Source organism: Hoplias malabaricus, chromosome 11 (genome assembly GCF_029633855.1).
Source record: "Hoplias malabaricus isolate fHopMal1 chromosome 11, fHopMal1.hap1, whole genome shotgun sequence".
In the NCBI taxonomy this organism is placed as follows: Eukaryota; Metazoa; Chordata; class Actinopteri; order Characiformes; family Erythrinidae; genus Hoplias; species Hoplias malabaricus.
The window spans coordinates 28,819,343-28,839,307 of record NC_089810.1 but is presented as its reverse complement, the minus strand read 5'-3'; the positions used below and the strand labels follow the sequence as shown (position 1 = coordinate 28,839,307).

The following is a 19,965-nucleotide window of genomic DNA, read 5'->3' as shown; positions in this document are numbered from 1 at the left end:
ATGATAGGTGGCATTTTTCCCATTTTTAACAAACAAGAGAATGTCCTCACTTCATTTCAGACAAAACCACCAAAAGGTGAATGTAAAGGGTGAGTATAACAAAACTATGCTTTTGATTTCATTACACACACACACATTATATATATATATATATATTGTTGTGTGTGTATGCGTGTACATTCTTTCTCCCCTGTCACCAGATTTGACCTGCGAGCATTCCGTTGGACAAGGTCCATGATATTTGCAATAGACGAAATAAACCAAGATAATGGTTTACTTCCTAACATCTCTCTGGGATACAAAATTTTGGATTCATGTGCCTCTCCTACTAATGCACTACGAGCTGTTCTTACTTTGGCAAGCCAATCCGTTCAAATGGATTCTTCCTCTCAGTGTCATCCACCTCCATTATCAGCTCTTTTAGCAGAATCAGGATCTACCCAGTCCTTAGTTGTAGCTGGGGCACTTGGGCCATTCAGGGTGCCATTGGTAATACCTAAATAATAAATTAAACTTAATACTTTTTAATTGCATGAAAGCAGCTGTTCACATTTTCAATCTCTCAATATCTAAATTTACATTTCAATAGGTAAGTTACTTTTCAACATGTGCATGTTTAAGTGACAAAATGAAATATCCTACGTTTTTCCGCACAATACCAAGTGACTACCACCAAGCAAAGGCTTTAGCTTACCTGTTCAAACGATATGGATGGACATGGATTGGAGTTTTGCAATCTGATAATGATTATGGGCGAAATGGGATCTTAGCCTTCACCCAAGAAGTGAAGGAACTTGGGGTTTGTATAGCATTTATTGGCACAGTTTTGCGGACATATCCACAAAGTAAAATTCTACAAGTTGTTGAAATGATAAAGAAATCGACAGTTAAAGTAATCCTAGCATTTGTGCCAGAAGGAGATCTCTATCCTTTAATGAAAGAAGTGGTAAACCAGAACATTACAGGCATACAGTGGATTGCAAGTGAAGCTTGGGTAACGGCAGACAGACCATCTACTCCAGAAATGTTTAAATCATTTGGAGGAACCATCGGATTTGTGGTCCAAAAGATGGTCATACCCAAACTTGGACCAGTCCTCAAAGGCATCAGCCCTTACCATGATTTAGAGTCTAGTTTTGTCAGTGAATTCTGGGAAACATTAGTGGGTTGTATGCCCCTGTCTTCACTAAATGTTTTGAGGGAAAACACAAAAATATGCACAGGAACAGAAAAACTCAATTACACCAATAATTTTTTTGACATCACACAACTGCGAGTGACTTACAAAGTCTATCAAGCAGTGTATGCGATAGCACATGCCCTTCATGAAGTGATGTTTTGTGAAATGCCTGAACTCAATGTCACAAGACAGTGTCTTAACACATCGCAGATTACCCCTGATATGGTAAGCTAAGTTTTTATTTAATAAAATATATTTTAGTTAATAAAATACATTTTCTTTAAAATATATGTTTAAATATATATTATTTAATTGCATTGTAGATGAGTTTTATTGACTGTTTTCCCTTTTTTTCAAAAGGTAACTCAGCAGTTAAAAAAAGTAAATTTCACAGATATGTTTGGAGGGAAAATATTTTTTGATGAGAATGGAGATCCACCTGCTTCATATGACATCATAAATTGGCAGCTGATAGATGGGGAAGTGAAGCACAAATCAGTAGGCCATTTCAGCACCTCTGAAAATGAAGGTTATGAGCTTGTAATCAACGAAGAAATGATTATTTGGAACACAGGAATCTTGGTAGTAGAAGCATAACATAATTACAAACATCTATCTATGTTCAAAAACATCAGCTAAGACATGTTCTACATCTGCCAGACACCCATAGCTGTTTGCTCTGAAATCTGTCCCTGTGGCACAAGGAAAGCACAAATCAGAGGTCTGCCTGTCTGCTGTTTCGATTGTATCCAATGTGCTGATGGTTCTATATCAAACAAAACAGGTGCATTATGCTTTTAATAAACATGGTCTAAATAACCCATGTCTAGACATCAAACACGTCTTTTATTTTCTGTTTCTCCTACAGGAGCTGCAGACTGCATCACTTGCCCTGTGGAGTACTGGTCTAATGAGAGAAAGGACAGCTGCATTATGAAAGCCATTGAATTCCTGTCATACACAGAAACAATGGGAATTGTTCTGGTCACTGTGTCACTATTTGGTGCATGTATATCTTTTTCTACAATTCTGGTGTTCATACGTTTTAGAGACACACCAATAGTAAAGGCCAATAATTCAGAACTGAGTTTACTCTTACTTCTCTCTCTAATTTTCTGCTTCCTCTGTCCTCTGACATTCATCGGCAAGCCCACAGTTTGGTCTTGCATGCTGCGTCATACAGCATTCGGTATCACCTTTGCCCTCTGCATATCCTGCATTTTGGGGAAAACTGTAGTTGTTGTATCTGCTTTCAGAGCAACATTACCTGGTAATAATATGGCTGGAAAATTTGGGCCAGCAAAGCAAAGGGGCATTGTGTGCTCATGCACTGCTATCCAAGTTGTTATCTGCATTCTGTGGTTAGAAATTACACCACCATTCCCTAATAAAATTTTGGAGCAACATAATAAAAAAATAATTTTAGAATGTAACACTGGCTCTGATACAGCGTTTTACTCAGTCCTGGCGTATATTGGCCTTCTCTCCCTAATTTGTCTGATACTGGCCTTTTTAGCCAGAAAACTTCCACATAACTTTAATGAAGCCAAGTACATCTCATTCAGCATGATCATATTCTGTGCAGTTTGGATCACTTTCATCCCTGCATATGTCAGCTCCCCTGGGAAGTACACAGTGGCTGTAGAAATATTTGCAATTCTGTCTTCTGCATTTGGTTTACTGTTGTGTATTTTTATGCCAAAGTGTTACATCATACTAATCAAACCAGAGAGAAACACAAGAAAACATGTCATGGAAAAAAATCCAAAACATATCCAGTGATTGCAAGGAAATTAATATAATTAAAAAATAATTTCAAAGAATTGACTCTAATCTTTTTATAACTCTAATAATAATAATTCTCTAAATAGCACCCTCTAATCAATTATAAGCCAAGCAGTGCCTTAAAACTATAGTTGTGTATCATAAATATTTTTGTTTATGTCACATTGAAAGTTTGGCATATATTAGGAAAAAATACCTACAGTCCTTAATCTCTCTATGATTGTGGTTGTGTTCATTAATCAAGATACTGAAAACTACTTAGCCATGTTTTGATATAATACTTTTACTGATGTTTAATCTATACAAATGCTCCAATGTTGTCAATAATAAAATAATAAAAGATTGAACAAATCACAGCTGCGATTGTCTATTCAAAAAGGGTGTGATTTATGGGGATGAACTTAATCCTTACATGCCTTCAAGTACAAGATCTAGTACAGAGCTTAGCTATAGTTTTTACAGTCTAAATTCCCTTAATATTTATTTGACTTTTTATTTGAAAATACCAACACATTTTTGAATAATGGATCATTCTCAGCACTGCAGTGACACTGAAATGTCAGCTTTAAAGTGGTTTACTGATAAGAACGGATCACACACAGTAGTGCTGTTACTGCCAGAATGTTTAAACATTAAAAGTCCTTTTGCAGCTCTTGCCCCGTGGACCTGAGGCTAGAGTTGTCTCTATGTCCATTGGTGTGAGTTGTCTCTAAAACCATGCCAAGTGTAGTTGTAGAAAATGAAGAAAAAGAGGATGAAAATGATGATGATGTGTAACTATATACCCTTCATAGATTCGCACTGGATAAGAAATCGCAGTGAAGATAACAGAGATGGGAGGTGTAGCAGAGCTACTGGAGATTTTAGACTGTCACAACTGTTCTGAGGTCAGCCCTCACACCAAAAACATACAGCCCTCAACGACTGTATCTTCTAGTCTTTTGTAACAGGTAACAGACTAAAACGTGGCAAAAAACTTTACTAATCCTTCAAACAGATATTATAACCAATATTATAAACTGTTTAATGGTAACAACAAACACTCATTACACGTATGGAGGCTACTAGTGTGGACAAAACATACCTATAGGTCATTTTGTGGATTTGAGTATGGTGTATAATTAAAAGCTACTTTACACCCACGTCCACAGGTAAAACAAAGGCCATTCAAATAGGGCTTAACTGAGAAATCCTTCTTTGTGGTATAGCTCCCTGGTATTAGGTTCCAGGTTTTTTAAATCCTGGCCTGGAAACTAAATCCAGGGTCAAGGATTTGAAAACCTCTGATAGTAAATTACTCCAGGGATAAAGGGAATACAAAACACCTGACGTTAACCTGAACACAAAATTTCTGAAGTCATTTGTGTAAAAGAGCTGAATAATACAAATAGCTTTGTCATGTGAAAAAGCTAAACTGTCATGTTAAATAGGGTGGCCATATATGAGTTTTCAAAAAGAGGACACATGGGGCAGGTTGGCAGCACACATTCTTCCATACACATGCAACTATGCTGCTGAAATTTAATATATAAACAGATTTCCTTTAATAAGATGTATAACAAATGACTTTTTGGACATTCCTTTCCATTCAACATTTGGCCCTTTTTTAACCTTTTATTAACCTTGAATAATAACACTGAAAATGTGTTCTTGAAAATTCACGAGTTCTATTCAAGAGCAGTTATAATCAGATGCATATTTTCAGTGCAAAAAAAAATCAGTGCTACAAGTTCAAAGGTAGAAATATTTCAAAGTCTGATGAGACAGATTTGCTTCTATAGATTACCTTTTTTCACACTGTGACTTTTGAATTCCGCCACCACCTGCGGGCGTCTAGAGAGCCCCAATCTTATAGAAAAATTAGTCTCAAAATACTTTACAAATGCGTAAATGTAACCGCTTATCCAATTCAGGGTTGCGGTGGGTCCAGAGCCTACTTGGAATCATTGGGCGCAAGGCAGGAATACACCCTGGAGGGGGCACCACTCCTTCACAGGGCAAATCACAAATATGTTTCACTATTAACAAATGAATACATCCCGATCTGTGTCTCACAGTCTGCAATTTGTACAAATACAGTTACATTCATAAATATATGTTTTTGGTTTTCATAGATATATCACAACTTTATGCTAAAATAAATACATTTGTTTAAATTTACATTGAATATATTTGTAAAGTCGAAGTCTCGAATTTAAATGTTATTTGTAAATTGTTGAATCATATCATTAAAACATCTACATACTGTTGAAATGCTTATATTTGCTGTGTACTACCAAGCTTGATTTCTCCATTCCACATTAAATAGGTGAATATGCGAGGTTTTCAATTTGATGATTTGTTGAAAAACACACACACCACGCATAAACACATATGATTCTTCATACATTTCTTTAAAACCAACAATGGTATTTACACATGTCAGTCATGTTGTTTTTCACCTTCTTCGTATAAAATACACAATCATATAAAATACACAGTCCTAACACCTTTCAAACATCGCTATGCCTCACTTTCTTTAGATTAAACACACAACCTATGGCGTTTACTCCTTTTAATTTGTACACAGGCATCTGTACTTCTATAATGTTTTCAGAAATGATTTGCTGTTACCTGTTCAGGAGAAAATTAGCCAGCTCTGGTTCTGTTCTGTAGATAGCGTTGCTGCTAAACTTCCTCCACTTTTCAAACATAAGGCCAATATTGGCTCATTTTACTCCAACTCTGGTCATAGAGATTTTTAGAAGTGCTATGGGGATTTTTGGGACTGGTAAAATATAACATTAGCTCTGTTCGCTTGTGGCACTGTTCCACTGCATGGAACCTACACAACTCTACTCAACTCGGCATGACTCTTTTGCTTTTCTACTGGCCAAATCTGGTACCAGGTCCCTGATACCAGGTAAGGATTCAGTCCCAGCTCACTATGGGTAAGGTACTAAATTTGAGATGTAAACCCTGCAAAGCATTGATTGGCCAAAGAGACATGTCTATGACTATCAATGGGGCGCAGAGCTGTGTTCAGTTCAAAAGACAAAAACAACACGCAAATACACCATTTTGCAGGGTAGCCCTGCCAATGGAAAAGTAACAAGCTTTAAGCGAGCTGAGCCGTGTCGAGTTGTGTAGAGACAGAACAATGCGGTGAAAAAGCACCATTGGTCATTTCATGACTGCAAGACACTGTAGACCTGGCCACATGGTGAACTGTAAAATGATTGGACAGAGGGCGGGATCACAGGCAGGACCTTGGAGGGCGGGATCACAGGATGTCCACTCCTGACTTGGCACTTCTCAAAGAGAATATACCACTTCAGCAGTGCTATGAGAGGCAGCAATATTTTAGCTTTGACTGTTTTTTTAACCTATGATCATACATCCTGGACATTTTATGACTAAGTACAGTAAATACCCTACAGGTGGCTCCTTTAAGCAGTACCATTACACCATTATGACACCTTTATGTATGTTTTCACTAGCCCTTAAGTAAAGCGAGTTCTATTAAACATTTTATCATTTATTTATTGCTTACATTAAAAAAAAAATTATTGTGACCCAGGTCTAGGTGACACCTTTTAAAACACATATGCAACATGTGTACTAGGCCACCCCCACACAAAACGTACAGCACACAGGTGGAGAACACAACAACCCAAGTACATTAATTAATTAATTCATTATCTGTAACTGCTTATCCAATTCAGGGTCATGTTGGGTCCAGAGCCTACCTGGAATCATTGGGTGCAAGGCAACTCAAGTAAATTTAAAGTCAAATATCTTACATTTTACTCCAATACATTATGAAAATCTACCATTTCTTTATGTGTGAATAAAACAGTAATGTGTATGAAAAAATCTCATGGCTCTGCATAGCTCTCCTCATGACACAGAGTGGCACTGTGGCTAGGGGACAAATGAACACAGTCACCACCCTAAAACAAGTGTAAAGGTTTCTCCACATAAAATCAATAATACCACAGATAGACTTTTTTATTATCACCCATTGAGAGGATTTTAGACTAAAAGTAATTACTTTCAGTTCCTAGAACTATTCTGAATTAACAAAATGGTTTGTACCATTTCATATTTGGCTGTATTTGAGTCATCAAATAATTAGTTGTCAAAATAATTGACAATATTTTATTATATTGTAATATTTTTACCTTAAAATATTAGCTTCAAAATCATTGTGAGGCTTCACTTACCTGTAAAAATGAGAATAGAGCCTCTGTCATTGCTACTCTTGACTCAGCACTGCAGAAACTGCACCTGCGCTGGCCAGTGAGTTTGAAGAACAACGTTTTCCTTGATTGCATGAATTTGTTAAATCAACAGCACACATTTTTTAAATTCATTATTTATTAACCGTTAAAACTAGGCATTGGATGATAACCTCAAAAAATATGGACTGCCACCAGGAGAGGTTTGAAAAGATTTCAGCCAACACATTATAATGTTGGGCATTATTTGTTGTTTGTTTGTTTGTTTTTAGCAAATAAACACTTACTGCTAGGATAAATAGCTTTTTACATCTCATAATTGCTGGTGCCTAAAACCTTTGCACAGTACGGTACATGGTTTGTGTACTTTGTCCACAGCAGCTGCACAGTTTGTGTTAAATATCATGTAGTTCAAGTAGTCACAGAACACTGAACAGAAGATGATGGGCTGATACTTTTGGTTGGTGGACAATTGTGTCCCAGTGACCCTGAGGTACTTATTGGTCATGACCATAGTAGAATATTGTACAAGTGTACTGTGATGTGCTGTGTAACTACAAAATACACGTATGTGGTCAACAGTGCACATAAAATCGATAATGTGTGTTTAAACAAGAAGATTTGTTATTGTAAATGCTTGGCCTGTTAGTCTGTGTGTGTGTGTGTGTGTGTGTGTTGTAGTTAAAAAAGTATTTTTATTTGGAGTTATGGATAAGCATGTTAGAGTAAAACTAAGCTGTCTTCTCTAGTCTTGTTTCTCTCTCTCTCTCTCTCTCTCTCTCTCTCTCTGGGGCAAACATATAAAAGCAAGGCAAGGGTGTCTTTGTGTGAAAGTTGACAGTATGATGATTTATTGCCTCCTTGTGCTTTCATTCCCCTGCACAGCTGTTTTTTCTCCATCTAAATGCTCTACACAGGGAGCAGCTGATCAACCTGCATTCATAGCAGATGGGGATATCACAATAGGAGGAATTTTCCCTTTGCATTACAGAGTGGAACTTCCAACAGCAGACTACATGAGCAAACCTTTGACAGCTCAGTGTCAAGGGTGAGATAATTTGATATGATTTGGCTGTTATGTGCATGTATATATATATATATATATATATATATATATATATATAGAGAGAGAGAGAGAGAGAGAGAGAGAGAGAGAGAGATAGATAGATAGATAGATAGATAGATAGATGTCTTGGATAAAAGCGTCTGCCAAATGCATAAATGTAAATGTAGATGGATGTTTTTGTCATTCTCAATTACATTAATTATGCATAGACCATTTATGTGTAATATGAAAAATTTTCATAGATATATGTCAATCAGTAAACATTTTCAATATTCTTTTATTTACTCAAGATTTGATTCCAGGGCATTTCGCTGGTCTCTAGCTATGAGGCTTGCCGTAGACGAGATCAATAACAGTGCAGACCTATTGCCCAACCACACACTTGGCTACAGGATCTTTGACTCTTGTGCCACTCCAGTCACAGCTCAGAAGGCAGTGCTGGCTGTCCTGAATGACCAGAATGTGGCTCAGAGCTCCATGTGTTCTGGTGGGGGCAATTTGCTTGCCATAGTTGGAGAATCTGGTTCTTCCCAGTCCATTGTTGTCTCTAGAACACTGCAACCATTCAGAATACCCATGGTACAGGGTAATTGATTTTCATTTGCTTTTTTATATTTTTAGAATGATTTCAGATATCAAATTTTGTGTTTTGCTTTGCAATATCATAAAGAAAATATAATTTTAGCAATTAATATTTTGAGGAATCAACCTCGCTTTGAAATTCTTTTTGCATTTTATCTGAAGGATGTTCTTTTGATTTGTATATATTTTACAGATAAGCTACTTCTCAACTTGCTCCTGTCTCAGTGATCGGAAACAGTTTCCAACCTTTTTTCGTGTTGTACCAAGTGATGACTACCAAGTGAAAGCTATTGCTCAGCTCTTGAAAAGATTTGGCTGGACTTGGATTGGCGTGGTCACTGAAGATCATGATTATGGCAGGTTTGCTTTACAAGGACTGAAGAGAGAGATAGAAAACACAGATATTTGTCTGGCCTACCATGAAATGATACCCAAAGATTTTAAACAGCAGAGAGTCCTTGAAATCCTGAATGTGATGAAAAGGTCTACAGCAAGGGTGGTAGTTGTGTTTTCTGGTGAAGGAGAATTTTACCCTTTTTTAAGAGAATTTAAAAATCAAAACATTACAGGGATCCAATGGGTAGCCAGCGAAGCCTGGGTCACAGCCTCCATATTAGCAGAAACATACCCATTTCTATCTGGTACAATTGGATTTGCTATCCGTCAAGGGTTTGTGCCAGGCCTGAAAGAATACCTTACAGCAGTAAACCCACAGAGGTATCCATCAAATCCCTTGGTTCAAGAGCTGTGGGAGGCTCTTTATGGCTGCTCTCCTTTCACCTCCAGGACAAGTACCCAGCTACCTCTCTGCACAGGGCAGGAGACCATCAGAAAGCAGCACTCTGCTTATATGAACACCTCCAGTACTCGTGTGACTTATAATGTCTACAAAGCTGTGTATGCCATTGCTCAGTCCCTACATAATCTATTTCACTGTGTGCCAGGAAATGGACCTTTTAATAATTCTGTATGTGCAGACATCAGTGATATCTATCCATGGCAGGTAATGTCACACTGTACAGTCACACTTTGGCAGGACATGCAAATAATGTACAATACAATTGAACAAGTGTAATACAAGTGTAGCATGTTAAAGTGAAGTCAAAACTTTTTATAACACCCTCCTTCATCATTAAAGCTTCAACATTACCTCCAGGAGGTGTCTTTCTCCATCTCTGGTGAACATGTGAATTTCGATGCCAGAGGGGATTCAATTCCATCCTATGATTTGATTAACTGGCAGAAAAGGGCAAATGGAGATATTGACTTTGCCAAAGTGGGCCTTTATGACGGTGCAAGTGATGCTGGGAAAGAGTTGGTTATCCAGGATCAGGGAATCATGTGGCCTGGCAATCAGACCAAGGCAAGGTGCTCAGTGATTTGTATTACAGTGCCATGTGTTGATATGCAGATATGAATGGAATCTGGTGGATCACTAACCATATTTGACTACAATAGATTTTGAGGAATAAAAGAAAGAATTTTTTTGGTTGAACATGTTATTCCAAATCACCTGCTGGCAGAATATATAATAGGGCATTTCTTGTACAAAAAAGTCATACTATTCATACTATCAGATTTGGCTGTATCATCTGATGTTGTGTTCAATCATTTTTCAAAACAGTCTCCAGTATCTGTCTGCACTGACATCTGTATTCAGGGATTCAGGAAGGTGCCCCGCCACGGGGAGCCTCTGTGCTGCTTTGATTGTGTACCATGTGGCAATGGCAAGATTAGTAATCAGACAGGTAAAAGGATTACAGTGTGATAGTATTTGCATGTTCCATGATGCAGACTACTAGTTTATCAATGCAAATTATATTATATTTATTTTATTAATTTATCATATTTATACATATTAATGCAGAATGTGTAATATCATAATGCTTTTTTTTCTTTTACTCATTTGCCTGGGAAGATTCAATAGACTGTATGGCTTGTCCTGAAGAGTACTGGTCCAATAACAATGGAACAGCATGTATCCCCAAGGTCATAGATTTCTTGTCCCACACAGACACAATGGGAGTTGTCCTTATGGTTATAGCCATTGTTGGATCCTGTCTAACGATTGCTGTTCTGGCAGTATTCCTTCACAATCGAGGAACACCCATAGTCCGCATCAATAACTCAGATTTGAGTTTCTTCATCCTGCTCTCCTTGACATTGTGTTTCTTGTGTGCATTGATATTTATTGGGGAGCCCACGTCCTGGTCGTGCATGCTGCGCCACACTGCATTCAGCATCACATTCTCCCTCTGCATCTCCTGCATCCTGGGCAAAACCTTGGTAGTTCTGGCTGCTTTCACAGCCACTCGGCCAGGGAACAATGTGATGAAATGGCTGGGTCCTACGCAGCAGAGGATCATCATCTTTAGCTGCACTCTGGTCCAAATAATCATCTGTGCTGCATGGCTTATAGTCTCCCCTCCGTTCCCCTATAGGAACACACAGTATCAGCGCTCCAAAATCATTCTGGACTGCAGTGTGGGCTCTGATCTGGCCTTCTGGTGTGTTCTGGGCTACATCGGCCTCTTGGCTTGCCTTTGCTTCATTTTGGCCTTCCTGGCTCGCAAACTTCCTGGAAATTTTAACGAAGCCAAATACATCACCTTTAGCATGTTGATATTCTGTGCCGTATGGTTGGCTTTTGTGCCGGCCTATGTCAGTTCACCTGGTAAATTTACTACAGCTGTTGAAATATTTGCTATTCTAGCATCTAGCTTTGGCCTCCTTTTCTGCTTGTTTGCTCCAAAGTGTTACATTATACTACTCAAACCTGAGAAGAACACCAAACAGCATCTAATTGGGAAGGTGACAAAGCCAACACAGATTTCCTAAATAGGTATTTGCTCATTCTTGACAGCCTTAATTTTCAGTTCTTTTTTGTAAGTCTAACTTATATTAAATATTTTAGGTATATTTGTTCAAATTATTGTTGCATGAACATTGCTATTGAAATAAAGGGTGTTGATCTTCATTTTATAAAAATTGTTTAAGAAAGACATTCACACAAATACATAAACATATTGTTACTGTTTAGTGAAAAACATCTCCATTTTTGTCCATTTTTAGCTCCTTACATCTTTTGAATACAGCAATATAAATGAACAATATGCTGTGTTTTATTTGTATATGTATACAGAAGGCATGTGTACTTTGACTGAAAGGTTTGAATAGTAAATAAAATGTAAATATTTAAGCCACAGTTTATGACTCATTTGCATCTCATTTTCTGTTGTGCCATTGTTTATATATATATATATATATTTTTTTTTTTTATTAATTTTTTTTTTGGTGAAATATCCTGATAACATCCCATTTAATTTAAATAAAATGTTATTTATATATGTTTCAATAGGGCACAGCAGGTTGTGTCACAGTCACACAGCTCCAGGGCCCTGGAATTTGTGGGTTCTAGTCCCACTCCAGGTCTGTGAGGAGTTCTCCCCGTGTGTTCTCCCCGTGTCCACATGGGTTTCCTCTGTGTGCTCCGGTTTCCTCCCACGGTCCAAAAACACACGTTGGTAGGTGGATTGGCTACTAAAAGTGTCCGTAGGTGTTAGTGTGTGAGTGTGTGTTGCCCAGCGAAGGACTGGTGCCCTCTTCAGGGTGTGTTCCTGTCTTGCGCCAAGTGATTCCAGGTAGGCTCCGGATCCACCACAACCCTGAACTGGATAAGCGGTTACATATAATGAATGAATGAATGAATGAATATGTTTCAATAGTATGCATATTAATAATAAATATTCTATTCTCACACCGTATAAAACTATAGATAGCAATGCTCACTTGAAAGTGTCTGTGAAATATTCAATATTATTAAACAAAGCAGTACCATTCAACATAGGACTGGTTCTAAATACTGTACATACAGCATAAATATGAAATGTGTGAATTATCATGAGGAAAATAAAGTTTGCTTATGATCCATTAATGCCAGATGGGGCTGGTTTTGTTGACTGTCATGTGACATTTCGAGATGGAGGGCAGCCAGCTGGCGGTATATAAAACACAGATTCCTGCCCTTTGTCATCATAAAGAGTCTGTCACTGAGGATGACCCTGCTTTTTTTGTGGTTCTTGATTCATCCCTTCAGTAGAGCCTCAGAACGTCGCTGTGTACTGCAGAATGACTTTGAACCAGGATTCATGGCTGGGGGAGATTTTGTCATTGGGGGTATTTTTCCTCTTCACTATAATCAGGAAATGCCTGATTTGAATTTAACTTACAAACCAGGACAAGTGCAATGCAATGGGTGAGAATGTGCAGCTGTATCCACAGAGAAAAGTAAAGTAGTATGTGAGAGGGTGTTTAAATATATGCTTGGTAAAATACCAAATTATCATCTCAAATTAATTCATTATAGATGCATAAAACAAATGTGTAATGCCAGCCTTTACATGTAAATGTTTTCAATTTATGTCAGAATGGAGATATTATATATAATGTCCATATAATCTATTAATGATGTATTAATGTAACTCCTCTTTTAATCTTCAGGTTTGATCCCAGAGCTTTCCGCTGGGCTCTGACCATGAAGCTTGCTGTAGACGAGATTAACAACAGCAGCCAAATGTTACCAAATCACATTCTGGGCTATAAAATATTTGACTCCTGTGCCTATCCCCTGACAGGACAGAGAGCAGCACTGGCTGTAATGAATGGGCTAAATGAAGTAGAGAGTCCCATGTGTTCTGGTGCAAGCCCCATGCTGGCTATCATCGGTGAATCTGGATCAGCTCAGTCTATCGTGGTTTCTAGACTACTGCAACCTTTACGAATTCCAATGGTAAGCATTGCATTTGAAGGATGTGTACTGCAAAAAGTCAAGCCTTGGCAAGTGATTTTTTTTTAAATGTCATCATTATATCTGGGGCCTTATTTATAAAATATGCTTGAAGTCCACCCTGAATTAATTCCTAGAATAAATTCTCAGCATTTGCATGCTAATGTGTGTATTTGTAATATATGTTATTCATATTTAATAAGTCACTACTTAAATGCGGATTATTACTTAAGACTTTTTCTTAAGTATCAAATCTAGCCATAATATTTTATTAATGAGGCTTCTGATGATATTCATGACATAATTTTTGTAAGTATTTTATAAATCTGCGTCAATTTCTAGATGTTTTCCTCATGATTTTGTGTTTGAAGAAATAATACTTAAAGAAGCAAATAATCTGTTATTGAAATAAAATACATTAAAGAGGTATTACAACTTAAAACTATTAAAGAACTAGAAACAATCTGCATAGTCTTATTCTTACAACAATCTAATAATGAACAAAATTAAATAAGCTGATAAAATAAGATTTAAAATATATATAACAATATAAGATTATATAACAATATAATATATAACAAAGATTGCATTTTTTGATCCAATTTATCCTAGTAACAGGATTTATCATTTCCATGTCCAGTGTAATCAATCAGTAAAACAATATATAATTGTGCAATTTTCACTTTTATCATTGATTACTGAGCTAAACTAACACATACATTAAGACTGCACAAATTCACTCCAGATAATATATTTCACATAGTGGCCCAGTACAGTTTCAATGAAAGTTTTTCACACAACTCCAATTTCACACAACTTTTGCCAATAAAGCATAAGATGTACATTGTTACAGTGTGGCTAAATGCAACGCTGTGTCTAAATCTTACACCTATACCTAAACCAAAACATAACTTTAACTAAAGGCATCACCACAGACACAACCCTATATAATATGGGGAATTTTCTTTAGCAGATTGTGCTTTTATGCTGTATTGGCACAAAACCATGACACTCACAAATTGGTCCAAGTAGGTAAATGTGCATTACATGCTTTAGGCATGATCTAAGGTTGGTTCACAATATGATGCTAGCATGGACGTGAGAAAGCCATCCTCGGAGGAGGCAGTTATACTCACGTCTATGTTAAAATAACAATGTAAGGGATTTTAATGACATTTTTAAAAAAACACCTTTTTTTTTTTAGCACACAGTCATTCATTGCCTGTAACTGATTATCAAGTTCAGGGTCATGGTGGGTCCGGAGCCTACCTGGAATTACCAGGCGCAAGGCAGGAACACACCCTAGAGGGGGCGCCAGTCCTTTACAGGGTAACACACACTCACACATTCACTCACACACACACACTACCTGCTTCGCCACCGTGCCCACTTCTATCTCATTTTCATTCAGTCATTCATTGCCTGTAACTGATTATCAAGTTCATGGTCATGGTGGGTCCGGAGCCTACCTGGAATTACCGGGTGCAAGGCAGGAACACACCCTGGAGGGAGTGCCAGTCCTTTACAAGGCAACACACTCTCACACATTCACTTACACACTCACACACACTACCTGTTGCGCCACCGTGCCCACTTCTATCTCATGTTGAAATAAAAAAAAGTCGTTTTATTTCTCATGACAGAAGGGAGAGAGCAGCAAGAGAATAACCAGTGAGCTGAAGTGCAAAGAGAAACAGAGCAGGGAGAAAAAGTAGGCCTTTTGAAAAATTTAAACTCATATGGTAGGATTTGCAGCTGAGTAGGGGTTTGCCTCATCATCAGAAGGAGAAGGTTAGGTTTCAAATTGTGCATAATGGGCCTCTTTCTCTCTAGGTTGTAGGATGGTCCTTCCTCAACTCCTTCATAACTCATGATGCCAGCATAATGCAGATGTCTGTTAGCTAACATAACAACTAGAAATTTAGCATGTTTCTTCAAGCCACAGTACAAAAAAATCAGTGTCTTGTCTCACATGTCCCAGAGGAAGCTTTTTTTGGTCTTCATCCTCTTTGGTCTTGATCTATTTTGGTGTCATCAAGTGTTTGCCAAATCTCAATTAATAGCTAAAATCATACATTTGAGTATCCATGTGGAGTGACAATTCCAAAGCAAAATAAAAGTCAGTATCCTCATCAATATTTTGACTCAGATGAGAGCTTTTTACTAGGTCGTTACAAAATGCAGTATTCAATTTTAGTGCAGATTGATTTGCTTCTAATATTACCAAGCCAGGGGATTTGGCTGTATCAGGCTTAATATTGTGAGCAAACAAGTTCTTCCAGCAGTCTAGAGACAACATTGAATGTAGACATACACTGCTTTGTATCTGTTTCAGATCAGCTACTTCTCATCCTGTGCCTGCCTCAGTGACAGACGAGAATTCCCGACCTTCTTCAGGGTCATCCCCAGTGATGCTTACCAAGTGAAAGCCATTGCCAAGCTGCTACTACACTTCAAATGGACTTGGGTGGGTGTGGTGCGGGGAGACCATGAGTATGGGCGCTTTGCTCTCCAGGGCCTGCTTAAGGAGCTCCAGGGTACAGGCATTTGTGTGGCCTACCAGGAGATGATTCCCCTGCTGTATAACAGTCAGAAGGCAGTTGAAATTATTAGAGTGATGAATAGCTCCACTGCCCGAGTGGTTGTGGTGTTTTCAGCTGAGGGGGAGCTCACACCTTTTCTGAGGGACTACATAAAATTAAATGTGACAGGAATCCAATGGATTGCCAGTGAGGCATGGGTGACTTCTGCAGTGTTCACTGGAAAAAAGTATTATCCCTACCTTGGTGGCACAATTGGGTTTGGGATACGGCACGGCAACATTCCAAGGCTAAAAGAATACCTTTCAACTGTAAACCCACAAAGGTACCCCTCCAATCCTCTGGTGCAGGAACTGTGGGGTACCCTTTATGGTTGTTCTGCCTTAAGCAATAGCACCCAGCTGCCCCTCTGCACAGGGCAGGAAACCCTCAATACACAGCACTCTGCCTACATGAACACCTCCAGTACTCGCATTTCTTACAATGTCTATAAAGGTGTGTATGCCATAGCTCACTCCCTCCACAATCTGATTGTCTGTAAACCTGGAAATGGTCCATTTAGTAACTCCACATGTGCAGATGTCACTAAAGTCTCCCCTTGGCAGGTACCTGAAATTTTTCCCAGTTAATAATAGCCAATTTTTTGCTACGGATTGCCAAACCACAAAAATCATCATTGTTCTTCATCTTATAGCTCCAATATTACCTCCAAGAAATCTCCTTCACTGTCTCAGGAGAGATGGTGAACTTTGACACAAAAGGTGACTCAATCCCATCCTATGACTTGATCAACTGGCAGAAGGGCATAGATGGCAATATTGACATGGTTAAAATTGGCATGTTTGATGGATCTCAAGAACCTGGGAGGGAGCTGGCCATTTATGAGATGCATATCACGTGGCCTGGTGACCAGACAGAGGCAAGCTGCTCTCAGAATATAATTCAATACATGAGATGCCTCCTGCTGAAGTTCTGTAGGGTCAAATGGAGGTAAGTTGGGTGATGGATAATAGCCATCAGACAGGATCAAGCCGGGGTATTTGAGTGAGAGACAGCCTGCATAAAATAAACCCTGCGCATGCATATCTTTCACAAATTGTGAATGCCTTCTACCATGTATGAAAAATGACACGTATAAAAAATGAAAATAATTTCAAAGTGTCATAGAAGAATGATCATCTAATTGGTATCTACAGTTTGTCCATTTTATTAGCCCCTCTGACCATACAGGAGCACTTTGTAGTTCTACAGTTACAGACTCTAGTCCACCTGTTTCTCTGCAAACTTTCTTATAGCCATTTCACCTTGTTCTGCAATGGTAAGGGCCCCCCAAAGCATAACCACAAAGTAGGAATGGTTGGTATATAATTCTTAGTGTTGCAGTGACACTGATATGTGTTAGTGTGAATTGTGCTGATATGAGTAGAACAGACACAGAAAAGCCCTTTGAGTCACTGCTGGACTGAAAATAGCCCAACCGTGTCCTTTGTCCACTGATGAAGGACTAAAAGACAGCCAACAAAAACTGCACCAACATGAGGTAGATGTGTCTAACAGAGTGAACAGTGAGTGGACACAGCATTTAAACACTCAAACAGCACTGCTCTGTCTGAGCTTCTTTACCAGTGCAACACACACTAACATATTACCACCCTGTCAGTGTCACTGCAGCGATAAGAATGATCCACCAACCAAATCCTGAACTGAACTCTGTGAGCCAAAATGTGACCATTTTCTAACAGTTGCACCTGACTCTCCACTAGTATTTTCCCTTATAACTCAACGTAACACCTGGGAGTAACTACGTAAAAAGGTGGAATGGAATAGTACGGAACTTTAAGAGTGCACTGGTGTTTAAACAAGTACAAGTACGAGTATAAAAACATCAATATATGTTCACATTTCAACTTCAAAGTTTGGTTCATAGTACCGTGGCGCTGCGTGGCTTTTAAGGTCATGAAGAGCAGCTGCGCAGTACACGCCACCTCTAAATATATGTTTGTAGACTATTATTTAATAATAATCCAACATCAAGATAAACAGTCACAAGTTTACCTCACTGCTGTTTCCACAGCTCAGACTCATGGAGTCCTTTCTTTTTCTTTTCATATCCTAAAGGAAGATTTCACTTCATATTCTTTAACTTTACGTGAAGGGGGCCTTTGTTAATTTGCGAGGCCCTACGTAGTGTGCGTAGTGATAGTGTAGGGCAGTCCGACTCTGCCTACTTGATCTATGGTGGTCCTGTGTTGTTCCTGACCATGGAAGGGCAGAGTGAAATGAGAATAAGAAAGTATGCTGTGGATTAGTGTTTTCCCTTTGTAATTTCTCTTTAAAATATCCTGAAGTTTTGAATAAATTAATCACTGTTCTTACTGGTACTTTGCATTGTGAACAGTACTATACTTGGAATTATGCCTTTCATTATAGATATTTACTGACATTTGAATGTTCTGTTTGTGGATAACAGGTGCCAGTATCCATTTGCAGTAGCAGCTGTGTTCCAGGATTCAGGAAGGCTGTCCGTCCTGGGGAGCCTCTATGCTGCTTTGATTGTATATCATGTGACAGTGGCAAGATTAGTAACCAAACAGGTAGGGTGGTGGCAACAGTCAATCCTAAATAATGATAAATAACATATGCTATTATCTATTTTTACAGAGTTTTGCTTTTCTTCTCACAGATACAATAGATTGTATACTTTGTCCTGAAGACTACTGGTCTAATAGTGAGGGAACAGCATGTGTCCCAAAAGTCATTGAATTCCTTTCACATGATGCCATGGGAGTGACCCTGACAGTGACTTCAGTGGTAGGAGCCTGTGTCACCTTAGTTGTATTTGCAGTCTTCCTCTATCACAGGAAAACACCCATAGTCCGCATCAATAACTCAGAACTGAGTTTCTTCATTCTGCTCTCCTTGACATTCTGTTTCTTGTGTGCATTGATTTTTATCGGGGAGCCCACGTCCTGGTCGTGCATGCTGCGCCACACTGCATTCAGCATCACATTCTCCCTCTGCATCTCTTGCATCCTGGGCAAAACCTTGGTAGTTCTGGCTGCTTTCACAGCCACTCAGCCAGGGAACAATGTGATGAAATGGCTGGGTCCTACGCAGCAGAGGATCATCATCTTTAGCTGCACTCTGGTCCAAATAATCATCTGTGCTGCATGGCTTATAGTCTCCCCTCCGTTCCCCTATAGGAACACACAGTATCAGCGCTCCAAAATCATTCTGGACTGCAGTGTTGGCTCTGATCTGGCCTTCTGGTGTGTTCTGGGCTACATCAGCCTCTTGGCTTGCCTCTGCTTCATTTTGGCCTTCCTGGCTCGCAAACTTCCTGGAAATTTTAACGAAGCCAAATACATCACCTTTAGCATGTTGATATTCTGTGCCGTATGGTTGGCTTTTGTGCCGGCCTATGTCAGTTCACCTGGTAAATTTACTACAGCTGTTGAAATATTTGCTATTCTAGCATCTAGCTTTGGCCTCCTTTTCTGCTTGTTTGCTCCAAAGTGTTACATTATACTACTCAAACCTGAGAAGAACACCAAACAGCATCTAATGGGGAAAGAAAAATAATTGTACGTAGAACATGAGGTTTTATATTAGATGTATTTGTTAGAGAAAAACAAGTAATGAAGTAGATAATGAGACACAAAATTTCTACATTCAAAGCAATGCAGTTTATTATTAGTTAAATGAATATCTAAAATATATGAATGTGTGCTGATTTCTTAATAAACAAATTTTCACACTTTCAAAACTGAATATATAGCATCTTATGTGCTTACGTTCAAAAAAGT

General features: G+C 38.5%; 3 protein-coding genes across 3 annotated transcripts; all 3 read left to right on the top strand.

The window, feature by feature from the left end:
• olfcn1 (olfactory receptor C family, n1) lies at positions 1 to 2,962 on the top strand. Its single transcript, XM_066684470.1, has 6 exons — positions 1 to 89; positions 201 to 489; positions 590 to 1,162; positions 1,541 to 1,663; positions 1,841 to 1,964; positions 2,052 to 2,962. Exons 1-6 carry the CDS (start codon positions 1 to 3, stop codon positions 2,960 to 2,962), a joined length of 2,109 nt encoding a protein of 702 aa, XP_066540567.1.
• Positions 2,963 to 5,891: 2,929 nt separating this feature from the next.
• Positions 5,892 to 11,671, top strand: LOC136709324 (extracellular calcium-sensing receptor-like). Its single transcript, XM_066684469.1, has 7 exons — positions 5,892 to 5,900; positions 8,103 to 8,233; positions 8,542 to 8,830; positions 9,027 to 9,836; positions 9,972 to 10,196; positions 10,458 to 10,581; positions 10,752 to 11,671. Exons 1-7 carry the CDS (start codon positions 5,892 to 5,894, stop codon positions 11,669 to 11,671), a joined length of 2,508 nt encoding a protein of 835 aa, XP_066540566.1.
• A 1,280-nt stretch (positions 11,672 to 12,951) lies between these two features.
• olfcv3 (olfactory receptor C family, v3) lies at positions 12,952 to 19,741 on the top strand. Its single transcript, XM_066685261.1, has 6 exons — positions 12,952 to 13,088; positions 13,334 to 13,622; positions 15,955 to 16,764; positions 16,854 to 17,078; positions 18,630 to 18,753; positions 18,843 to 19,741. The coding sequence occupies exons 1-6, from the start codon at positions 12,982 to 12,984 to the stop codon at positions 19,739 to 19,741; spliced, it is 2,454 nt and encodes an 817-aa protein (XP_066541358.1). The 5' UTR covers positions 12,952 to 12,981.
• Positions 19,742 to 19,965: the final 224 nt, after the last annotated feature.

Coding starts and splice junctions, on each gene's coding strand:
- LOC136709324 (XM_066684469.1), top strand. Junction 9,837..9,971: donor GTGATATCTATCCATGGCAG/GTAATGTCACAC, acceptor TCATCATTAAAG/CTTCAACATTACCTCCAGGA. Junction 10,582..10,751: donor CAAGATTAGTAATCAGACAG/GTAAAAGGATTA, acceptor TTGCCTGGGAAG/ATTCAATAGACTGTATGGCT.
- olfcn1 (XM_066684470.1), top strand. CDS start 1: ATGATAGGTGGCATTTTTCCCATTTTTAACAAACAAGAGAATGTCCTC. Junction 1,163..1,540: donor GTGAATTCTGGGAAACATTA/GTGGGTTGTATG, acceptor TTTTTTCAAAAG/GTAACTCAGCAGTTAAAAAA. Junction 1,965..2,051: donor TTCTATATCAAACAAAACAG/GTGCATTATGCT, acceptor CTCCTACAGGAG/CTGCAGACTGCATCACTTGC.
- olfcv3 (XM_066685261.1), top strand. CDS start 12,982: ATGGCTGGGGGAGATTTTGTCATTGGGGGTATTTTTCCTCTTCACTAT. Junction 13,623..15,954: donor AACCTTTACGAATTCCAATG/GTAAGCATTGCA, acceptor TATCTGTTTCAG/ATCAGCTACTTCTCATCCTG. Junction 17,079..18,629: donor GGCCTGGTGACCAGACAGAG/GCAAGCTGCTCT, acceptor TGTGGATAACAG/GTGCCAGTATCCATTTGCAG.